This window comes from Dasypus novemcinctus, chromosome 22 (assembly GCF_030445035.2).
Source record: "Dasypus novemcinctus isolate mDasNov1 chromosome 22, mDasNov1.1.hap2, whole genome shotgun sequence".
Lineage (NCBI taxonomy): Eukaryota > Metazoa > Chordata > Mammalia > Cingulata > Dasypodidae > Dasypus > Dasypus novemcinctus.
Window position 1 is genome coordinate 63210888 of NC_080694.1, and position 19451 is coordinate 63230338.

General features: G+C 38.5%; 1 protein-coding gene across 1 annotated transcript; it reads left to right on the plus strand.

Moving 5' to 3' along the window:
- The first annotated feature begins 16249 nt into the window (after positions 1-16249).
- On the plus strand, positions 16250-17191 carry LOC101436831 (olfactory receptor 2W3-like). Its single transcript, XM_012531234.4, has one exon. The coding sequence runs from the start codon at positions 16250-16252 to the stop codon at positions 17189-17191; it is 942 nt and encodes a 313-aa protein (XP_012386688.4).
- The last annotated feature ends 2260 nt before the right edge of the window (positions 17192-19451 follow it).

The window sequence follows — 19451 nt, forward strand, 5'->3', positions numbered from 1 at the left end:
AGTCCAGAGATTCAGGTCCCCTGGGTATACAGGAAGCCCCAGCACCAACTACAGACCCGGCAAAAGTAACAGGAGAGGCTTGTGGACAAAGATCACATCTGAGTCCAGCTCCATCACACAGAAACACAAACTCCAAAGTAGGGCCAACTGACATGGCACTGAACTCCATCTGCCATGACCATAGAACCTGTGGGTCTCTGTAGCCCTCAGAAGAACCAATACCTGGGGTTGTATCTACTTTAGCTGTCTCTGGGACTCTCCTGAGGTGTGCATAAGGTTGACCCTTCTGGTAACCTCCCAGCTCTTTTTGGAGATTCATAGCCATATAATTTCATTTGTCCTCTCCATTTCCCCCTTTTATTCAGGTCAAAAAATATTTTTAACTCCTGGTATAATATGTAGAATGAGATATTCTGCTGGTCCGAGTTGACCCTTTTATTCAAGGTCATTTTCTAGTTACATCATCAGCTGTACTTGGTAGTAATTCCTTGGTGCCAGGGAGGCTCATCTCCAGGAGTCATGTCCCCATGCTGAAGGAAAGGCAACACATTTACATGCTGAGTTTGGCTTCGAGATTGGCCACATTTGAGCAACACGGAGGCTCTCAGGAGGTAACTCTTAGGCACCCTGCAGCTCTAGGCCTTGTTCTTATTTCAGGTGCACAGACTTACAAGCATAGTCATTAGCATCAAGTGCTCATTGTTGGACCTTCCTTCTTTATTGGTCTTTGCCATTGCACTTGGGGGATTGTTGCTGTTCCTTTAGGGACTGTGATAGAGCTCCCATGGCTAGGAACTCAGCACTCCCTCAGTTGTTGTTTTCCATTGTAACCACTATGAAAATATCCAAACATTTTTATGTACCCTGGATATATGTCCTGGAGAACTCCCTGCCAACCATGTGTCCTATGTCAATAACATCCCACACCAGTATTCCTCCCCTGCCATTGTTGAACCTCTCTGTGATCCAAAACTTCTTGAAAAATGAAGCCCAGTATATTGCCAGGTTCCATTAATAGTAAAATGCAATATAGTGATGAGTTGAAAAATTAGATATAGAATACATATTAATTTAGAAAAATTAAGGTAAAAATAAATTGGGGTTTCAAAAAATTAAAAAATGCAAAAGCTTTGTTTTTGATGTTTTGCATTCCATCACTGCAATAAGTGTTGCCCTGTAGGCAAATTGGCAAGGCAACTTCTTCTGTCTTTTCCTCAGTGTCTACATCCTTTCTTTTTCTGTTTTTCCCTTAATTATTAAGCTTATCTTCACAAAAGTTTTAGATCACAGTAATTCATATATACAATATACAGTACTCCCACATATCCAACATAAAACTCTTTTCCCTTCCACAACAATAATCTTTTTACATGTTCATACTATATTTACTGAAACTGATGTACAGATATTGAGACAATAGCTTTCAAACAAGGTAACATTTGGGTTTACATTGTGGTTTATATTTTAGACTATACAATTTTCTAAATTTTTAGTTATCTTATGTTTTACATTATGATTTACATTTTAGCCTATCAGCCCCTATACATTTTTGGTGTAATTTAACATGCCTTATATCCATCATTACATAATCTTGTGGAACACCTCTATTGCCCACACAGTTACATTGATTCCATCTATTCAATACCTCTTTCCCCCTCCCCTCAGGGCCCACAGTGACGGTCAATCTTCATTGCTTGAAGGGCCATGTTCAGAGATACTTGCAACAATGTTGAGGGCTTGACATGCTCAACTGCCCTAATGCATTGGGAGCCACCATTTCTCTCGAGAGATACAATTCCCTCTATTTGAGAACATTAGTCCTCCCCAGGATGTGGGTATACCTTCACTCTCATTATATGGGTCTCTAGCCAATGATGTAACCCACTATGGCAAAATGAGCACTCACACACTCCCTAGAAGCCTGTCCTGTGTCAGATTATCCCCTTTAAGCATGTTAAACAGGTAACCTTCCTTAATATATTTTTGAAAAAGTTTTCTCAGCATTATACTCTCAAACAAGTACCTGACAATCTCCTATGTTTGTATCTTGCCCCACCCACCCTCCCCCCAATTTCTTGGGCAATATTACCCATCCTCCCATCCCTAGCCCCTTCAAGCCTGCAAAGCCCCACCCAAAGGTAACCCTATGCCCCCATTTTATCCCTTCCTTGTACAAATACTTACCTCCAGCTTATCATAGAGTTCGCCCATGTAGGTGTCAGCTTACATCATTCCTCTACCCTCCAATTTCCTTTAAGCCTATCATCCAATCTCTAGCTCTCTGAGGCAGCTTGGTTTACTTATTTCATATCATTGAGGTCATGTAGTATTTGTCCTTCAATGCCTGGGTTGCTTCACTCAACATAAAGTTCTCAAGATTCATCCATGTTATCACATGTGTTTGTAGTGTATTCATTCTTAAAGCTGAGTAGTATTCCATTGTATGTATATACCACATTTTATTTATCCATTCATCTGTTGATGGGCTTTGGGTTGATTCCAACTTTAGGCAATAGTGAACACTGCTGCTATGAACATTGGTGTGCATATATCAGTTTGTGTCCTTGTTTTCAGTTCTGCTGGGTATATACCCAGCAGTGGAATTGCTGGGTCATACGGCATCTATAGCTAGTTTTTTTGAGAAACCGCCAAACTGTCCTCCAGAATGGCTGGATCCTTCTGCATTCCCACCAGCAGTGGATGAGTGTACCCATTCCTACATCCTCTCCAGCATTTGTAGTCTTCTGTTTTTTTCATAGCTGCCAATCTTATGGGAGTAAGATGGTATCACATTGTAGTTTTGATTTGCATTTCCCTAATAGCTAGAGATTTGGAGCATTTTTCATGTGCTTTTTAGCCATTTGTATTTCTTCTTTAGAGAAGTGTCTGTTTAAATCTTTTTCCCATTTTTTAAATGGGTTGTTTGTCTTTTTATTTTCAAGATATAGGAGTTCTTTATATATGCAGGTTATAAGTCTCCTATCAGATATATGGTTACCAAATATTTTTGCCCTTTGTGTAGGCTCTCTTTTCACTTTCTTTTTTTTTTTTTTTTGATCGTACTCAGAGGTTTCCAACACGTTTTATTTTGTTGACCACTGGTTTGTAGCTTTTGAGGCCTGACATCTGCATACCCTCCTGTAAAATGTCCCGTCAGTTTCAGTCCTGGGGTAGCCCGCAAGCTGCATGCCGGGTACATGGCTTGTCTCCAGGAGCCCCGTGAAGGCTGCCCGTGCATGCCGAGGGGAGGCTGGGCTCCCGGGCATCGTGCCTGCCCTGCCGTGGCTTCATCAGGCGAGAAGCTCATTGTTTGGGTCTTTTCACTTTCTTGACAAACTCCTTTGAGGTGCAGAAGGCTTTAATTTTGAGGAAGTCCCATTTATCTATTTGTTCTTTTGCTGCTTGTGCTTTTGGTGTGAAGTTCATGAAGCCATTTCCTATTACAAGGTCCTGTAGATGCTTCCCTACACCGCTTTCCAAAGTCTTTATGGTCTTGGCTCTTATATTTAGGTCTTTGATCCATCTTGAGTTGATTTTTGCATAAGATGTGAGTTGGTAATCCTCTTTCATTCTTTTACATATGGCTATCCAGTTCTCCAGCCACCATTTGTTGAATAGGCCATTCTCTCCCAGTTGAGAGGGTTTTGGTGGCTTTATCGAATATTATATGGCTATATATATGAGGTTCTATATCTGAACTTTCAATTCGATTCCATTGGTCTGTGTGTCTCTCCTTATGCCAGTACCATGCTGTTTTCACTACTGTAGCTTTGTAGTATGTTTTGAAGTCAGGGAGTGTGATTCCTCCAATTTCATTTATCTTTTTCAATATGTCTTTGGCTATTCGAGGCCTCTTTCCTTTCCAAATAAATTTCATATCTAGTTTTTCTAGTTCATTAAAGAATGCTGTGTTGATTTTTATTGGGATTGCATTGAATGTGTAGACCAGTTTTGGTAGGATAGAAATCTTAACAATATTTAGTCTTCCTATCCATGAACAGGGAATATTCTTCCATTTATTTAGGTCTTCATTGATTTCCTTGAACAGTGTTGTGTAGTTCTCTGTGTATAAGTTTCTTTACATCTTTAGTTAAATTTATTCCTAGGTATTTGATTTTTTAATTGACTATCATAAATGGTATTTGTTTCTTGATTTCCTCCTGAGCTTACTCATTATTGGTGTACAGAAATGCTACTGATTTTTGCACATTGATCTTATAACCTGCAACTTTACTAAACTCATTTATGAGTTCTAGAAGCTTTCTTGTAGACTTCTCAGGGTTTTCTATGTATAGGATCATGTCATCTGCAAATAATGAAATTTTGACTTCTTCCTTTCCAACTTGAATGCCTTTTATTTCTGGTTCTTGCCTCAGTGATCAAGCAAGTATTTCTAAGACAATGTTAAATAGAAGAGGTGATAGTGGGCATCCTTGTCTTGTTCCTGATTTTAGAGGGAAAGATTTTAGGATTTCACCATTGTAAATGATGTTGTTGGCTGTGGGCTTTTCATATATACTCTTTATCATGTTCAGAAAATTACCTTGTATTCCAGTCTTTTGCAATGTTTTTATCAAGAAAGTGTGCTGTATTTTGTCAAATGCTTTTTCTGCATCTATAGATATAATCATGTCATTTTTTTCCTTTAATCTGTTTATATGGTGTATTACATTTATTGATTTTCTTATGTTGAAACATCCTTGTATACCTGGATTGAATCCCACTTGGTCATGGTGTATAATTCATTTAATGTGTTGTTGAATATGGTTAGCAAGTATTTTGTTGAGGATTTTTGCGTCTAGGTTCATTAGATAAATTGGTCTGTAATTTTCCTGTCTTGTGGTGTCTTTGTTTGGCTTTGGTACTAGGGTAATGTTGGCATCATAGAATGAGTTAGGTAATTTTCCTTCTGTTTTGAATTTTTGGAAGAGTTTCAGTAGGATTGGTGTTAATTCTTTCCAGAATGTTTTGTAGAAGTCACCTGTGAAGCTGTCTGACCATGGGCTCTTCTTAGTTGGGAGGTTTTTAATGACTGATTCTCTCTTTACTTGTGATTGGTTTGTTGAGATCATCAATTTCTTCCTTCATCAATATAGGCTGCTTATGTGTTTCTAGGAATTTTTCCATTTCCTCTGAATTGTCATTTTTGTTGGAATATAGTTTTTAAAAGTATCCTCTAATGAGTGTCTTTATTTCTGTGGGGTCAGTGGTGATATCTCCTTTCTCATTTCTTATTTTGTATATTTGCATCTTCTCTCTTTTTTTCTTTGTTAGTGTCGCTAAGGGTTTGTCAATTTTATTGATCTTCTCAAAGAACCAGCTCTTGGTTTTGTTTATCTTTTCAAGTGCTTTCTTATTTTCTATTTCATTTAGTTCTGCTCTTATCTTTGTTCTTTCTTTCTTTATTCTTCCTGTGGGGTTACTTTGTTGTATTTTTACTAATTCCTCCAAATGTACAGTTAGTTCTTCAATTTTGGCTCTTTCTTCTTTTCTGATGTATGAATTTATGGCTATAAATTTCCGTCTCAGTACTGCTTTTGCTGCATCCCATAAGTTTTGGTATGTTGTGTTATCATTTTCATTATTTTCAAGGTAGCTATTAATTTCTTTTGAGATTTCCTCTTTGACCCATTGTTTTTCTAAGCATGTGCTGTTTAATTTCCATATTTTGGTGTGAAATCTGGGCCTCTGGCCCTTGCAAATTTCCAGCTACACTCCACTGTGGTCAAAGATATTATTTTGTATGATTTCGATCTTTCTGAATTCATTGAGCCTTTCTTTGTGACCTAGCATATGGTCTATCTTGGAGAATGATCCATGTGCACTTGAGAAAAATGTATATCCTGCTGTATTCAGGTGTAATGATCTGTATATGTCTATTAGATCCAGCTCCTCTAATATACTGTTCAAAGTTTTTGTTTCTTTATTGATTCTCTTTTGAGATGTTCTGTCCAAAGTTGATAGTGGTGTATTAAAATCTCCCACTATAATTGTAGAGGCATCTATTCTTTCACTTAGTTTTTCCAGTGTTTGCCTCACATATTTGGAGGCACCCTTGTTAGGAGCATAAATATTTATGATTATTCATTCTTCTTGAGAGATCGTCCATTTCACTAATATGTAGTATCCTTCTTTGTCTCTCACAATTGTTTTTCATTTTAAGTATTTTGTCTATATTAATGTATCTAGTCCTGCCTTTTTTTGGTTATTGTTTGCTTGTAAGATTGTTTTCCAACCATTCACTTTCAACCTCCATGAATCCCTAGGTCTAAGATGTGTTTCTTGTACACAGCATATAGATGGGTCATATTTCCTTATCCAATCTCCCATTCTGAATCTTTTGATAGGCAAGTGTAATCCATTGACATTCAGTGTGATTACTTTCAAGGAATTATTTATGTTAGGCATATTTTGTTTGGACTTGTGTTTGTCATATTTTGTTTGTTTGTTTCCTTCTCTTTTTGTCTTTTTTGTTGCTCTTACACTCTCCTCCAACTCTGCCTGTCCTGTTTTTTCCTTTCTTCCTGCAGAACTCCCTTTAGTATTTCTTGAAGGGCAGGGTTCTTGTTGGCATACTCTTTCAATTTCTGTTTATCTGTGAATATTTTGAACTCTCCATCATTTTTGAATGCTAGTTTAGCTGGATAGAGTATTCTTGGTTGGAAATTTTTTCTTTTAGTACCTTGACTATATCATACCACTGCCTTCTTGCCTCCATGGTTTCAGATGAGAAATCAGCACTTAATCTTATGGGGCCTCCCTTGTATGTGATGGTTTTCTTTTCTCTTGCTGCTTTTAGAATTTTCTCTTTGTCTTGAGCATTGGATAATTGGATAAGTATATGTCTTGGGGTGGGCCTGTTGAGGTTTATGGTGTTTGGGGTGCATTGTGCTTGCTGGACATGTACATCCATCTCTCTCAGAAGATTTGGGAAGTTTTCAGCCATTATTTCCTCCAACACCCCTTCTGTCCCCTTTCCCTTCTCTTCTCCTTCTGGGATGCCTATAATACATATGTTTATGCGTTTTGCATTGTCATTCAGGTCCCTAATCCTAGCTGGATTTTTTCTATCTTTTTATCGATCAGTTCTACTATCTGTTTGATTTCAGATGTACAGTCTTCCACATTGCTAATTCTCTCCTCTGCCTCTTCTAATCTGCTGCTCTTTGCTGAGAGTGTATTTTTGATTTCTTGAACTGTCGTGTTCATCCCCATCATATCTTTTATCTTTTAGTGTATGCCTGCAATTTCCTTTCCAGGTGTTTTCTTTATATTGTTAATCTCTTCCTTTACTTTCTTAAGTTGGTCTCTAATATATGTTTTGAGATCTTTACTTACTGGTCCGATGTTCTGCTCCACTTCCTGGTTTTTAGTTTGTTCATTGGATTTGGTCATGTTTACCTGATTATTGGTTTGGTTTGTAGTTTTTTGTTGCTGTCTGGTCATCATTTTATCTTGACAGGTTTAATCAGTTCCTTAGCCTCTTCATCTAATCCTGGGGGTTAATTAGTTGTTGTTTTCGTGTAAGTGTTATGTCTTCTCTTTGTCACTTTGTTCTTCTTACTCTATTTTCTTGTTGCTGGCTACGTTCACTTTGAAGGAAAATATTAGGGCCACAGAAAGCAAACTGAGTAAGAAAAGAAAATGTATAAAGTAGTATTGGTAATAAATGTTAACAGAGCAACAATGTGAGATCTGGGAGAATGGATATTAGACTCATGTAAGTTGTGTAGAGTTACAGCAGTAAGTAGAGTACCTATAATGAGACAGTCAACTGAATATGGGGAGGAATATAGTATGAATTTAAAAGCCAGTGTTTTCATGAGAGAGGGAAAGAGAAAAGAAAGACAATAATATCAAGAGTGGATAAAAGACAGAAAACAGAACAAAGGTATTAGAAATTAAAAGTCAGTTAATTTGGTGGCCAAAGAAAGGGAGGTGGAATGTAAGAGAAACAGTAAATGATGGAGGATAGCAAGATGTGGGGGAAAGGGTATAGTGTAAGTGGCCAAAATCAATTCACACAGAAAAGAGGAAATGGAGGATAAGGAAACACAGCAAATGTGAAGCGCTCCCTGCAGCACCTATTATATATAGAAAAGAATAAAATAAGAAGAAAAAAAGAGGAGAAAAAAAGGGGGTAGGCAAAGAAAGGGGAGGGAAACAAGCAAGAAAAAGAAAAGGAGGAAAAAAACTAAATAAATGATAAAGGACCTTGGGGAATAAAATGGGAGAAAAGACCAGGAGACAATGCAACATTAGCAACTAAGGCAAAGAAAAAAAAAAGAAAGGAAGAAAAGAAAAGAAGAGAAAAAAAAAAACCACAAATGCCGAGAGCTAGGGTAATCAAGGACCTCAGATGGACCTCAGGGCACGGTGGATTCAGGGATGGGAAGTCTGTGATATTGCAGACTCAAGGTGCGTGAGTCTCTGGAGTGTGGGCCACAAGGATTTGGGGGACAGAGACCTGGGAACCATGCATCCAGTTAACAGGGGGCCTGGGAGCACCGCAGTGCAACACAGCCTTCAGGGATCCCCGCAGCTGGGCACCAGCCCTAGGGGGAGGGGACCCGCCTGCAACCTCTGACCTCCGTGTCAGAAACTCAAAATTCCACCTCTCAGAAGAATCTCTTCTGTCACTGTCTCACCAAATCAACATCCAGACACCTCCTGCCCTGTAAGCCTCCTGGGGGCGCCACTGCATTACAGCCTGCTGGTGGCACCGCTGCATTACAGCCTGCTGGGGTGCCACTGCATTACAAAGAGTTCAGGGACCGCATGGACAGGCCGCCAGCCCTAGGGGGAAAGGTTCCACCTAGAACTTCTGACTTCCGTGTCAGAAACTGAAAGTTCCACCTCTTGCAAGAATCTCTTCTGTCACTGTCTCACCAAATCGACATTCAGACACCTCCTGCCCTGCAAGCCCCTGAAACAGCCCACTCAGGGTTTGGGAACACCCCACACAACAAAGTTCTCAGGGATCACCGTGGCCCAGCCGCCATCCCTAGGGGGAGGGGCTCCACCCAGAACCTCTGACCTCCGAGTCAGAAACCCAAAATTCCACCTCTCGCAAGAATCTCCTCCTTCACTGTCTCACCAAATCGACTTCCAGACACTTCCCGCCCTGCAAGCCCCCGAAGCAGCCCGCTCAGGGCGTGGGAACTCCCCAGCACAGAAGAGCCTTCAGGAATTGCTGCTGCTGGGCCGCCGGCCCCAGGGGGAAGGTTCCCATCCACAACCCCAACCTCGGTGAAAGAGACCCAAAATTCTACCTCTTACAAGAATCTCCTCTGTCACCGTCCCACCAAATCAACGTGCAGACACTTCTGTCCTGCAAACACCCAAAACAGCCTGGTCCAGCAGGACTCCAACCCTACTCAACCGCTTCTTTGCAGGAGAGATTATGAGATGCACTCACTCAGACGCCATCTTGCCCCACCTCTGCCAGTTACTTGTTACGCTGCTCTTGGTAGCCTGGCAGTGGGCATGGGGAATGGGAGACATTTTCTGTTCTTCTGATTAAATGCCAGGCTGAGGAAGGTGCCATGTCCCTGGGCCTTGAGGATGAGGTCATTTTAGGGATCTTGCTCCATGCTTGGTAGAGTTCTGAACCCAGCCTGGATCTTCACCCCTCCACTGGGGTTTGAGTAGATTTTCTGTTTCTGACCCCCAGCTATAATGGCATTTCACCAGCACCTTAAGGACACATAAGGACAAGAGTGTCTCTTGCCTCTCTCCACACGACATGTTTCCCTTCACCCCCTCCCCCACCAAGAAAAGTGGGAAGAAGGGTCAGGTAGGATTTCTTGCCCTTTTGCAGCAGCTTCTCATGTTCACAGTTTTGGTCTCTCCCAGTCTTTACTGTGAATGCCCAGAGGTATTTGTGGAGAAAATGCATGCAAGGTGCTGTGGACTGCTTCTGTATTTTGGAACTCACGTGCTTCACTCTTGCCAGTGCCCTCAACCAGCTTCGACCAATTCACCAATCACCCTCACTGGAGCTCTTCGTACAGATGGTAGGATGCGTCTTGCCCAGTAAGTCGGGAAAGGCCCCTGTCTCTCCAGAATCTGGGCCAGCTGGATGCCCTAAGACCTTAGCACTCTGTCTGGTTCAATAAAATTTGTGAATTTTTTGTCTCTCAAGCTTTTTTCAATTTTATTTTACAGGTGAGTGTGACACTCCCTCACTATATCTTTGAGCAGAAATCAGAAGTTCCATTTCTACTTTTATCTTTAATCTTTCATCTCTAAGTTAGAAATTAATTAATTTTTAGCCTTTATACTGTAAAATATATTTCTGTAAGGGTATAAATTTCTTTCTAAGATTACTTAGACCTAAATTTTATTTAGAATTATTTTTATTTCCAGATTCATGTGGACTTTTATTTACTTTTCATCATTAAATTCTAGCTTAATTATGTGGACAGGAAATGGGATCTGTATGATGCTACTTTTTGAAATAAATTGAGGTGTGCTTTTGATCTAGCATGACAGCATTTTGTATAAATACTTCATTTATGCTGCAGAATAAAAGATATTTCACTGACTAAACTATAGGAAAATGCAACTGAACCCACACAATCCATAACAGATTAAGCAGAAAATAAATTAACTTAAAATAGTGAAGATGTAAAATTTACAGGCTAAGAGCAAGCAGAAGAAAAGAAAAGAAAATTTAGAGCTTAAATATGAGAATTCCCCTTCCCCAATGTACATCTATTCTGGTAAATGACTGTAATGCCTCATTCTGGGAAAATTGCTACTGAAGATCAAGATGAAACCTTAATTAATATCATTGCTATGGCAATGTAGTTCCTTCCTCAGGGGGAACTACTCTCTTTTTCATTCCATGGTCTTGAAGTCTGAGCTTATATTTGGGAACTGGGCAAAGGAGTTTGATTTTATATCCTGGAGGCCATTGCCACAGATTCCTGTGAATCGGGTCCCCTTGGAAAAATGGCTAATTTCAGGGCTGGGACACAGAAAGTTTGAGATTAGCTTGGAATATCTTTTGTGCTAAAAGTAGGGAAGTTTTTAACGAATTATGGGAACATAGCAAAAGGAGACAGAGTCATGGTTATGTAAAACTTTAACATTAGCTGAGTGAAGTGTATACAAGAATTGTCTGTACTATAATTCAACTCTTCTGTAAATCTAAAAACATTTCAAAATCAAAAGCTTTTTTAATAAAGGACATAATCCAGATTGAAAGGGTTCCCACTAGACAAATCTAGGATTTGAAAATCAAAATAAATACTAAGTTTGAAATCATTACAAAACAAAAATGTTTAAAACTTCTGGTACCTAAAAGGACCCTAAAATCTTTTGGAGTGGTCTCAGACCTGGCTGAACTTCCTTCGTCTCAAAGATGAGCTAGAGGACCCAGGCACCTAATCAGAAGGAAGGCAAGCTCCGCCCCCATCCCCCAGACATGCTCAAAGGCAGAGGGAAGCACAGATGCTGCAAGTGTTCTCAGCCGTGTCCCACTGGTATTCCTTTCTGGACAGAGCAGCTAACTTCTTCAATTGCTTGAGTGGAACATACATTCCCAAAGGCTTCCGTGATGAGGATAAAACATTTTCAGCTCTCCAGTCTGAGACAGTCAGTAACGTTCTAAAGTATAAGTGGTCTTTATTACTTCAGAACCACCCTGTCGGCGTCCGAGGATCTGATCTCAGACTCCTGGTGTGGGGTACGCCAAAGCCGCAGGGCCTCAGGATGGCTCCACAGATGGAAAGCGCACAGATTTACAGGAATTCTGCCGCTGGGTGTGAGCTCAGTGCAAGTGGAGGGTCAGAGTGCCTGAGGTCTGGGGTTTAGATGTGAATCACACATTTGCTCCCTCCCAGTCGCCTCCTTACAGGACTTATTTGTGCAAGTTCAGGAGCAAGTCGCAAGGTGAAGCCACAGAAGGGCAAATGCCCTCAAGACCAGGGACCACTCACCAGCTTCCTGGGACTAAAAGGATTTTCACAAGAGAAAAAGAGAGAGAACGGACAAAGATAAGAAGAACTAGAACAGACTTCTGGCAGCATTGCCCCATGGAGACATTACAAGGAGGCAAGTTACATTTCAATGGATTTAATTATTTTTAACAGTAAACTGATTTTTCCCCCTTCCCCTGTTCTACTTATCTCTTAACCTTAAAATGTGATTGGTAGTCATATTTATTGACATGAATAATGTCTGTGTTTTTCTTTGAAGTATCTAAGGAAAATAAGGGCTGTAGAGACAATTATATAAGTAAAATACTGGACTGGAATATAACTTGTAAGACAGGAGGTAATATGAACTGGCGAGATAAATATTTAAAGTGTAATTTACATAGACAGATGAAGTACTTTTTAGTCCATACTTATAAAATTCCACGCTGCCAAATTCAGATTCCTGGATCTCCACACAAAACTTCTTAACCCCCAAGAATTCTACATATTCACCATTTAGGGAAGATGATGTCAGAAATGTAACTTATACTAAAATTCCTAGCTATAATAATCAGCTTTCGTTTTTTAGGCCATGTTTAGATAGTGATAATAATTTCTTTGTAGAAGATCCATAAGTTTTGTTATACGTTTTGATAAAAAATTTTCAAAATATTTCCTTTGTCTTTGAATACTTTAACAGAGATAAAAGTTGATAAGACAAAATCTTTCACACTTTTGAGAATCTATCAGTAACAATCCTGATTCACCGCAGGTTAAGATTTCACTTATCCAAGTTTAAGTGGAATTAGGTTCTTAAGCTGATATTGGGAAAGCTGTTGATTTTAACAGATGTCATTATTTCTATGTCTAAACATGAACTGCTATTACTGTCCAATAGTCCCAGTTTTGAGAAAAAACTTACTGTTCATAAACTTCTTAAACCAACTGGTAACTAATCATAAACAAATGAAAAATACTAATCAATTAGCAAAATGAGTTGTTTCCCCAACCTTCAGGATGTTCATAATGATCATGGTGCTGTAATGAATTAGTCACTTTAATTTAAAAAAAGGAAAATTTCCCTGAATATTCCAGAAAAACAATTTATGAATAAAAATAAGTAAATATAAATATGCAATACATATGGGAAGCACATACAATTAAATATCAGTGATTGGAAAACCTGGAAAAGTCCATCTGCCTAGTGGGTCTGTTCACTCTGTGGTGTCTAGAAATGTCATACGCACTAGGCCCCAAATTAAAGAGCTTATCTCAATCTACCTAAATGTGCTCCCTTTCCTTCTGCCCCACTTCATTAAACTTCTGCATGACCAGTCAGTCACAAACGTGAAGCTCTTGCTTCCCCACTCCTACCTCTCACCTGATCACTCTCCCAGAGCTACCCTCTTCTCTCCAGCGTGGCTTGTCCATCTGTTCACCTCTCTCTGTGCAGCTCTCCCACTGGAGCAGACCGCCAGCGTTTCCTTCTAGATGACTGTGGCCATCGTGATTGTCTCCCATTTTCCAGTACTGGTTTCTTCCAATCCATTGCAGGCAGAGTATGTTCTAAATTCTAAGTTCAGTCCTTACTTTAAATCATTCAGCACTCTTGATTTTTTTTTTTTACATGAAGATAAAATATTCTTGTATTTTTTTTCTTTGCTTTAGAAAATTTTCTCATGTGGAGACATTTCATTAGCTTTGATTTCTCTTATGTGGACCTCTTTGACCTTCAGTTGGACCAAACCAGTAATTAAAGGACTCAGTTCATCTCAGCTGGCTCTAATGGGAGATATTGGAGTCACGGGCTAATACACTATCTTTCTGTTTTAGCTCCACAGCATTTAGAATCTTGTCTTGAAAGTCAAAAAGGCTGGATTTGAACATTACATCTACTTCCTAGCTGTGTGCTTTGGTAACTTACTTAATGTTTCTGTACTTCTAATTCAGTTATGAAGATGAAATAAGACAGTCCACAAAAACGCTTAGCACAGTGCCTGGCACTAAGGGCTCAGTAACATTGATAATAATTACAAATTCATTTTTGAGTTTTTGATGAATGTTTCTTCCAAGATACTATACATCAATGAGGTCAACTGCTATCTCTATATATCTTTTAGTAATTGTTACAGTTCCAGGATTTAAAACAGAGTTTGGCATGTAATAGCTTGATAAGCATCCACTGAATATAGAATTAGTTTTTAATGTAAATATTCCCAGGAATTTTTATTCCAAAAATGCACAAGGTGACTAATTTCTCAGACCTAAGGCTGTATCAACATATTTATTTGCAGATCCCTTTTACACTTAGAATATAACTCCCAGTCAAAAGATTTATTCTCAGGTCTCTCATTAATTTAAACTGCCGAAGTTGTTTTGCCTTGGCCACTAATACTGCTTATATATTATATATACATATATATATTTTTAGTATATTTAAAAAGTGTTCTGTCTCATTATGTTTTTCTTCTTGTGTCTCTAATTGCACCATCTTATTACATCAGCTTGCTGCACCTGCCTGACATGCCAGCTCGCTGTCTTCTTTAGGAGGCACCGGGAACTGAACCAGGGGCCTCCCATGTGGTAGACAGGAGCTCAGTTGCTTGAGCCACATCTGCTTTCTCATAAAGCTCTTGATGTACCTAAAGGAGAGGTGACACTGAAATCTGTAACTTCACAATGATCTTGCAAGGTAATGAAATTATTTCACAAGACCACAGACAGAATATTGAGTCAAGTTCTTCTTCAGGAAACATCTTCATCAATTTCAGATGTTTAGATATGTCTCTCTTTTGACAAGTCATAAAGTCATCTTTGAGTCTTTTAAATGATCTGATTTTGGCTTTGGCACATTCAGAGCAGCATAAAATGTTTACTTTGCTAATTATATAATGCAATCAAGGGAATCTTTGGTTCTAGGGAGTATTAAAGGCTTTTTGAGATTTTTCTTCTGCATAGAAAAGTTTTTAAAAAGTCCATATTTATGACTTTCAAATTTATCTAACAGTTTGGGACATGATAAATTGATTTGCCTGGATTTCTGTTTTTTTGACAATTAGCTCTTTCTTGAGGGAAAAAGGGTACTATTATTTTTAAAAAGCAAGATAATGCATTCTCTGGATTAAACTTTTTAAAATCAAGTTTATTTTTGGCTTTTATACCATATTTAAAAATCTGCTGTAATGAAGAACAATAGGTCTACCTCTCAGTTATGTCCAGTTTAAAAGTATCAATTCACAAAAAGAAGAAATCGTTAAATACACTATTCATGGAAAACTACATAGTTGTGACTTTCACAAACTTTTGATCTCATGAAATATGAGAGTACATGTTTGTAGGCAGGGAAAATAAAAATCCTATATAAAGATAAGGTGGAATTATATGTTGTTGTGGAGCTGTTGAAAAAGCTTGAAAAGTTATGCCTTGAATTCCATTGAGTAAAATGACATAAACTATTACTATATTTTCATTGTTATGCAAAAAGGCATTGTTAGTAGTCATATTGATAGATTTTTCTTTGACTTGTGTCTTGCTAACTCATTGACAAAGAAATGTTATCGCAAATGCAATGAACTAATAAACATTTAAAAATTGAACAAGTTTGCTGCAGAGAACTTCAAATTTAAGCAATATGAGATACCATTTTGCACCAAACAATTGACAAAAATATAGGGGAAATCATGCTGGATAGATTACAGTAAAACAGGCACTTCCATAATCTATAAAGACCTTTAAGACATGGAAATATCTTAATTACCAATTATAGGTAAGTGTTTGGATAAATGACACCACAGCTATGTAATGTTATACAGATGTTGACAATTTTGTTCATAAACCATATAATTTATCTAAAGTGTACAATGAATGGCATTTGGTAAAGTCAGAGTTAACAATTATTTTTAATAGAATTTTTAAACCAAAGCATATTCTCAAAATAATATTGAATGAGAGAAAATTCAGAACATAAAACTTTAAACACACCATGATTTAGATTGTGTTAAATGATGTGCACTCATAAGAGAAGACTGAAAGAACATAAATCAACATAGTAGCAGTGGTTGTTTCTACTATGTGGCTAATTATTTACCTATTTTTTATGTATGTATCTATTTTCCAAATATTTACAATGATTTGTACTTCTTTAATATTCAAAGAGAAGTGAAAGAAGCCAATAAAAAAGAAGTATTCTTCTTAAAATATATGCTCAGGATCCCCAAAAGCATATTGAAATTTTTCATAATTACCTTTCATGATTGCTTAATATCCCCCTTGCTCTCTGACAGTTCCTTAGCTTGTATACAGACATGTACTGATTGTCCACTGTCATGACCAACCAGAGCTGCCAGGATCAGTTCATCTTGTTGGGTTTCTCCGATAGACCCAGGCTAGAGCAGATTCTCTTCGTGTTTGTCCTCATCTTCTACCTGGTGGCCTTAATGGGCAACATCACCATTATCTTGGTCTCCCGCCTGGACCCCTGCCTCCACACACCCATGTACTTCTTCCTTACCAACTTGTCCCTCTTAGACATCTGCTTCACCACTAGTTCCATCCCCCAGCTGCTTTTCAACTTGGGTGGCCCAGACAAGACCATCAGTTACACGGGTTGTGCCATCCAGCTCTTCATGTTCCTGGGACTAGGTGGCACTGAATGTGTCCTCTTGGCAGCCATGGCTTATGACCGCTTCACTGCCATCTGCAAGCCGCTCCACTATTCTGTCATCATGCACCCTCAGCTCTGTTGGACTTTGGTGTCTGTGGCCTGGGGGATGGGGCTCCTCAACTCCCTTGTTATGTCTCCAGTGACCATGCACCTGCCACGATGTGGGAGATGCAGGGTGAAGCACTTTTTATGTGAGATGCCAGCACTGATAAAAATCGCCTGTGTGGACACGGCGGACGTGGAGAGCACTGTCTTCATCTTATCCGTAATACTTGTCCTGGTGCCCCTGTCTCTCATCCTCACATCTTACAGCTACATTGCCCTAGCGGTGCTGAGAATCAAATCAGCTGCCGGAAGAAGGAAGGCTTTCAACACCTGCGGGTCCCATCTCACCGTGGTCTCCTTGTTCTACGGGAATATTATCTACATATACATGCAACCAGGAAATAATTCTTCTCAGGACCAAGGGAAATTCCTTACCCTCTTCTACAGCTTGGTTACCCCCATGTTGAACCCTGCCATCTACACGCTGAGAAACAAGGACGTCAAAGGTGCACTGAAGAGGCTTGTGTCTAGAAAACAAGGTGACAGCGACTTTTCCTAAGTGCTACTTTTACTTATAATAGAAATAAATATTTCTCAAAATGAAAATTTAAAACTCACTTAAATATTCTTACCTACCCAATAAAAAACCTCCAGGGGTGAAGTTTGGGGACATGTATTATCAAGCTTCAGATATGGTGCGGATGATTAGCTAGATTATGATAAAACATAATTTCTAAACATCATCTAGGTGCCACCTCACACATGTTTTCTCCACCTTTCCAAGTATTTAGGCTACATCTAAATAAAATCCAACAAAACTGTGAACCAATGCTTCAATACTGTGGATCAACTAACAAGTTATGTTTTTATGATGATCTTCTTTCTTATTGTTATTTTGTATAGTTGTCATTTTTATCAGGGAATTGAGCTAATGAAGTTTCAAAATATTTACATTATTTTCTGTCATCTGATATCTATAAATTTCATTCTCTGGAGAAGATAGAGCTTTAGGGTGGACAAGGCATTTGATGCCATTTAAATTATTTGTGTTCAAGCACCATTTCACTGACCAATTGCATTAAAATTACCTGGAAAATTTATATATATATACACACACACACACACACACACACGCATATAAAATAATCAGTTCCCAATCCAAGAAATTCTGAGGTTTATTAAGTCTGGGAATATTTGGCTAAAAATGCTCCTTGTATATTCTGATATGGATCTAAGTTTGAAAGCAAATGATCCATTCTGGGTCCTTTCATTTTTCATGTTAGGAAACTGAGACACACTAAAATATATTTATCAAACAGACCACAAGTAGTAGAACTCAGAATTTAACACTGTCTCTTGGTATATCAGAATGAGTAAAAATGTTCTCACTTATTTACAAGAAAATTTATTTTAGGCGTTATTTTTTTAGTTTGTTTGTTTGTTTGTTTTTATTTTTTATTTTTTATTTTTTTATTTTATTTTATTGACTTTGTAATAATATTACATTAAAAATATATATATATGAGGTCCCATTGAACCCTACCACCCCCACCCCACCTCTCCCCCCCCCAGCAACACTCCCTCCCATCATCATGACACAGCCATTGCATTTGGCAAGTACATCTCTGGGCACCCCCGCACCCCATGGTCAACGGTCCACACCATGGCCCACACTCTCCCCCATTCCATCCAGTGGGCCCTGTGAGGATTTACAATGTCCGGTGATTGCCCCTGAAGCACCATCCAGGGCAGCTCCATGTCCCAAAGACGTATTTTAGGCGTTATTTAAAATAATAATAATAAAGACACCCGTGTGTGTGCAAGTGTGTGCATGCATACACACAAGCATTCAGGTGATTGTGTAAGTTACATGTAATTAATTTTCCTGTAATATATGAGAGAATCAGGATTTATGACCCTATGTTTTCCTGATGCTAGAAGAAAACGATATATATTCAAAAGTGTCTTCTCAGTATGATTCATCTTAAAGACAGAGTTCTAGCCTGGTGAGCCCTTTAAATAGCTACTTATTCCATTTAAAAATTTCAAGTAGACATTAATGAATGAAGCTTTAAAATAATGGAAAAAAATCCAAAGAGTTAACCAAGTAATTGTGTTGTTTTCTTTTAATTGGAGACATTTACTTGCACTTATTTGCTTATAAACCATATCATGCAGCTCTTATGGGCTAGGTACCACATTATGTAGTATCCTTTTGCATCCAGTGTAGAGAAGTAATAAGGTCATTTTAAGAGAATGAAAACAGAGGGCTTTCCTTGAGTAAAACCAGGTAAGGACACTTTATTTTTCAGTTCAGAAGGTCATCCTGCCCTTGGCGTGTTTCCCTTACCCGTCTCCACTCACTCACATCATAGCAGGAGTTCTTCTGGCTCCAATTGTCTCCTATACAGATAACACTCAAATCGTGCTAAAACTCGATTCCAACCACCAAGTATTATATTTCCAACATTTTTTTTCTGGCCAAAATTATGGACAAATTTAACTTACATAATCAAGCTCAACCAATGTAAAACAAAATGTTTCTTTCTCTTGATTTATCTTTTCCTCCAATAGAAAGAATATTTACATAGATTCTAAATATTTGAAGTATCTTGGCTCATAGCTCTACCTTCACTTGAAATCCTCTGCAACCCAAGGCATTCATGCCCTAACTGGGTTTCAGATTAGCTATTTCATTTAACAGTTTGATTTCTTCTTCATTTCATCCAAATATAATGGTGCCAGTTATAGTTTCCTAAAACATGTGTAATTATACCAGCCAACTGAGAATCTTCAAAGTTTCTCCCTGTCTCTTCTCA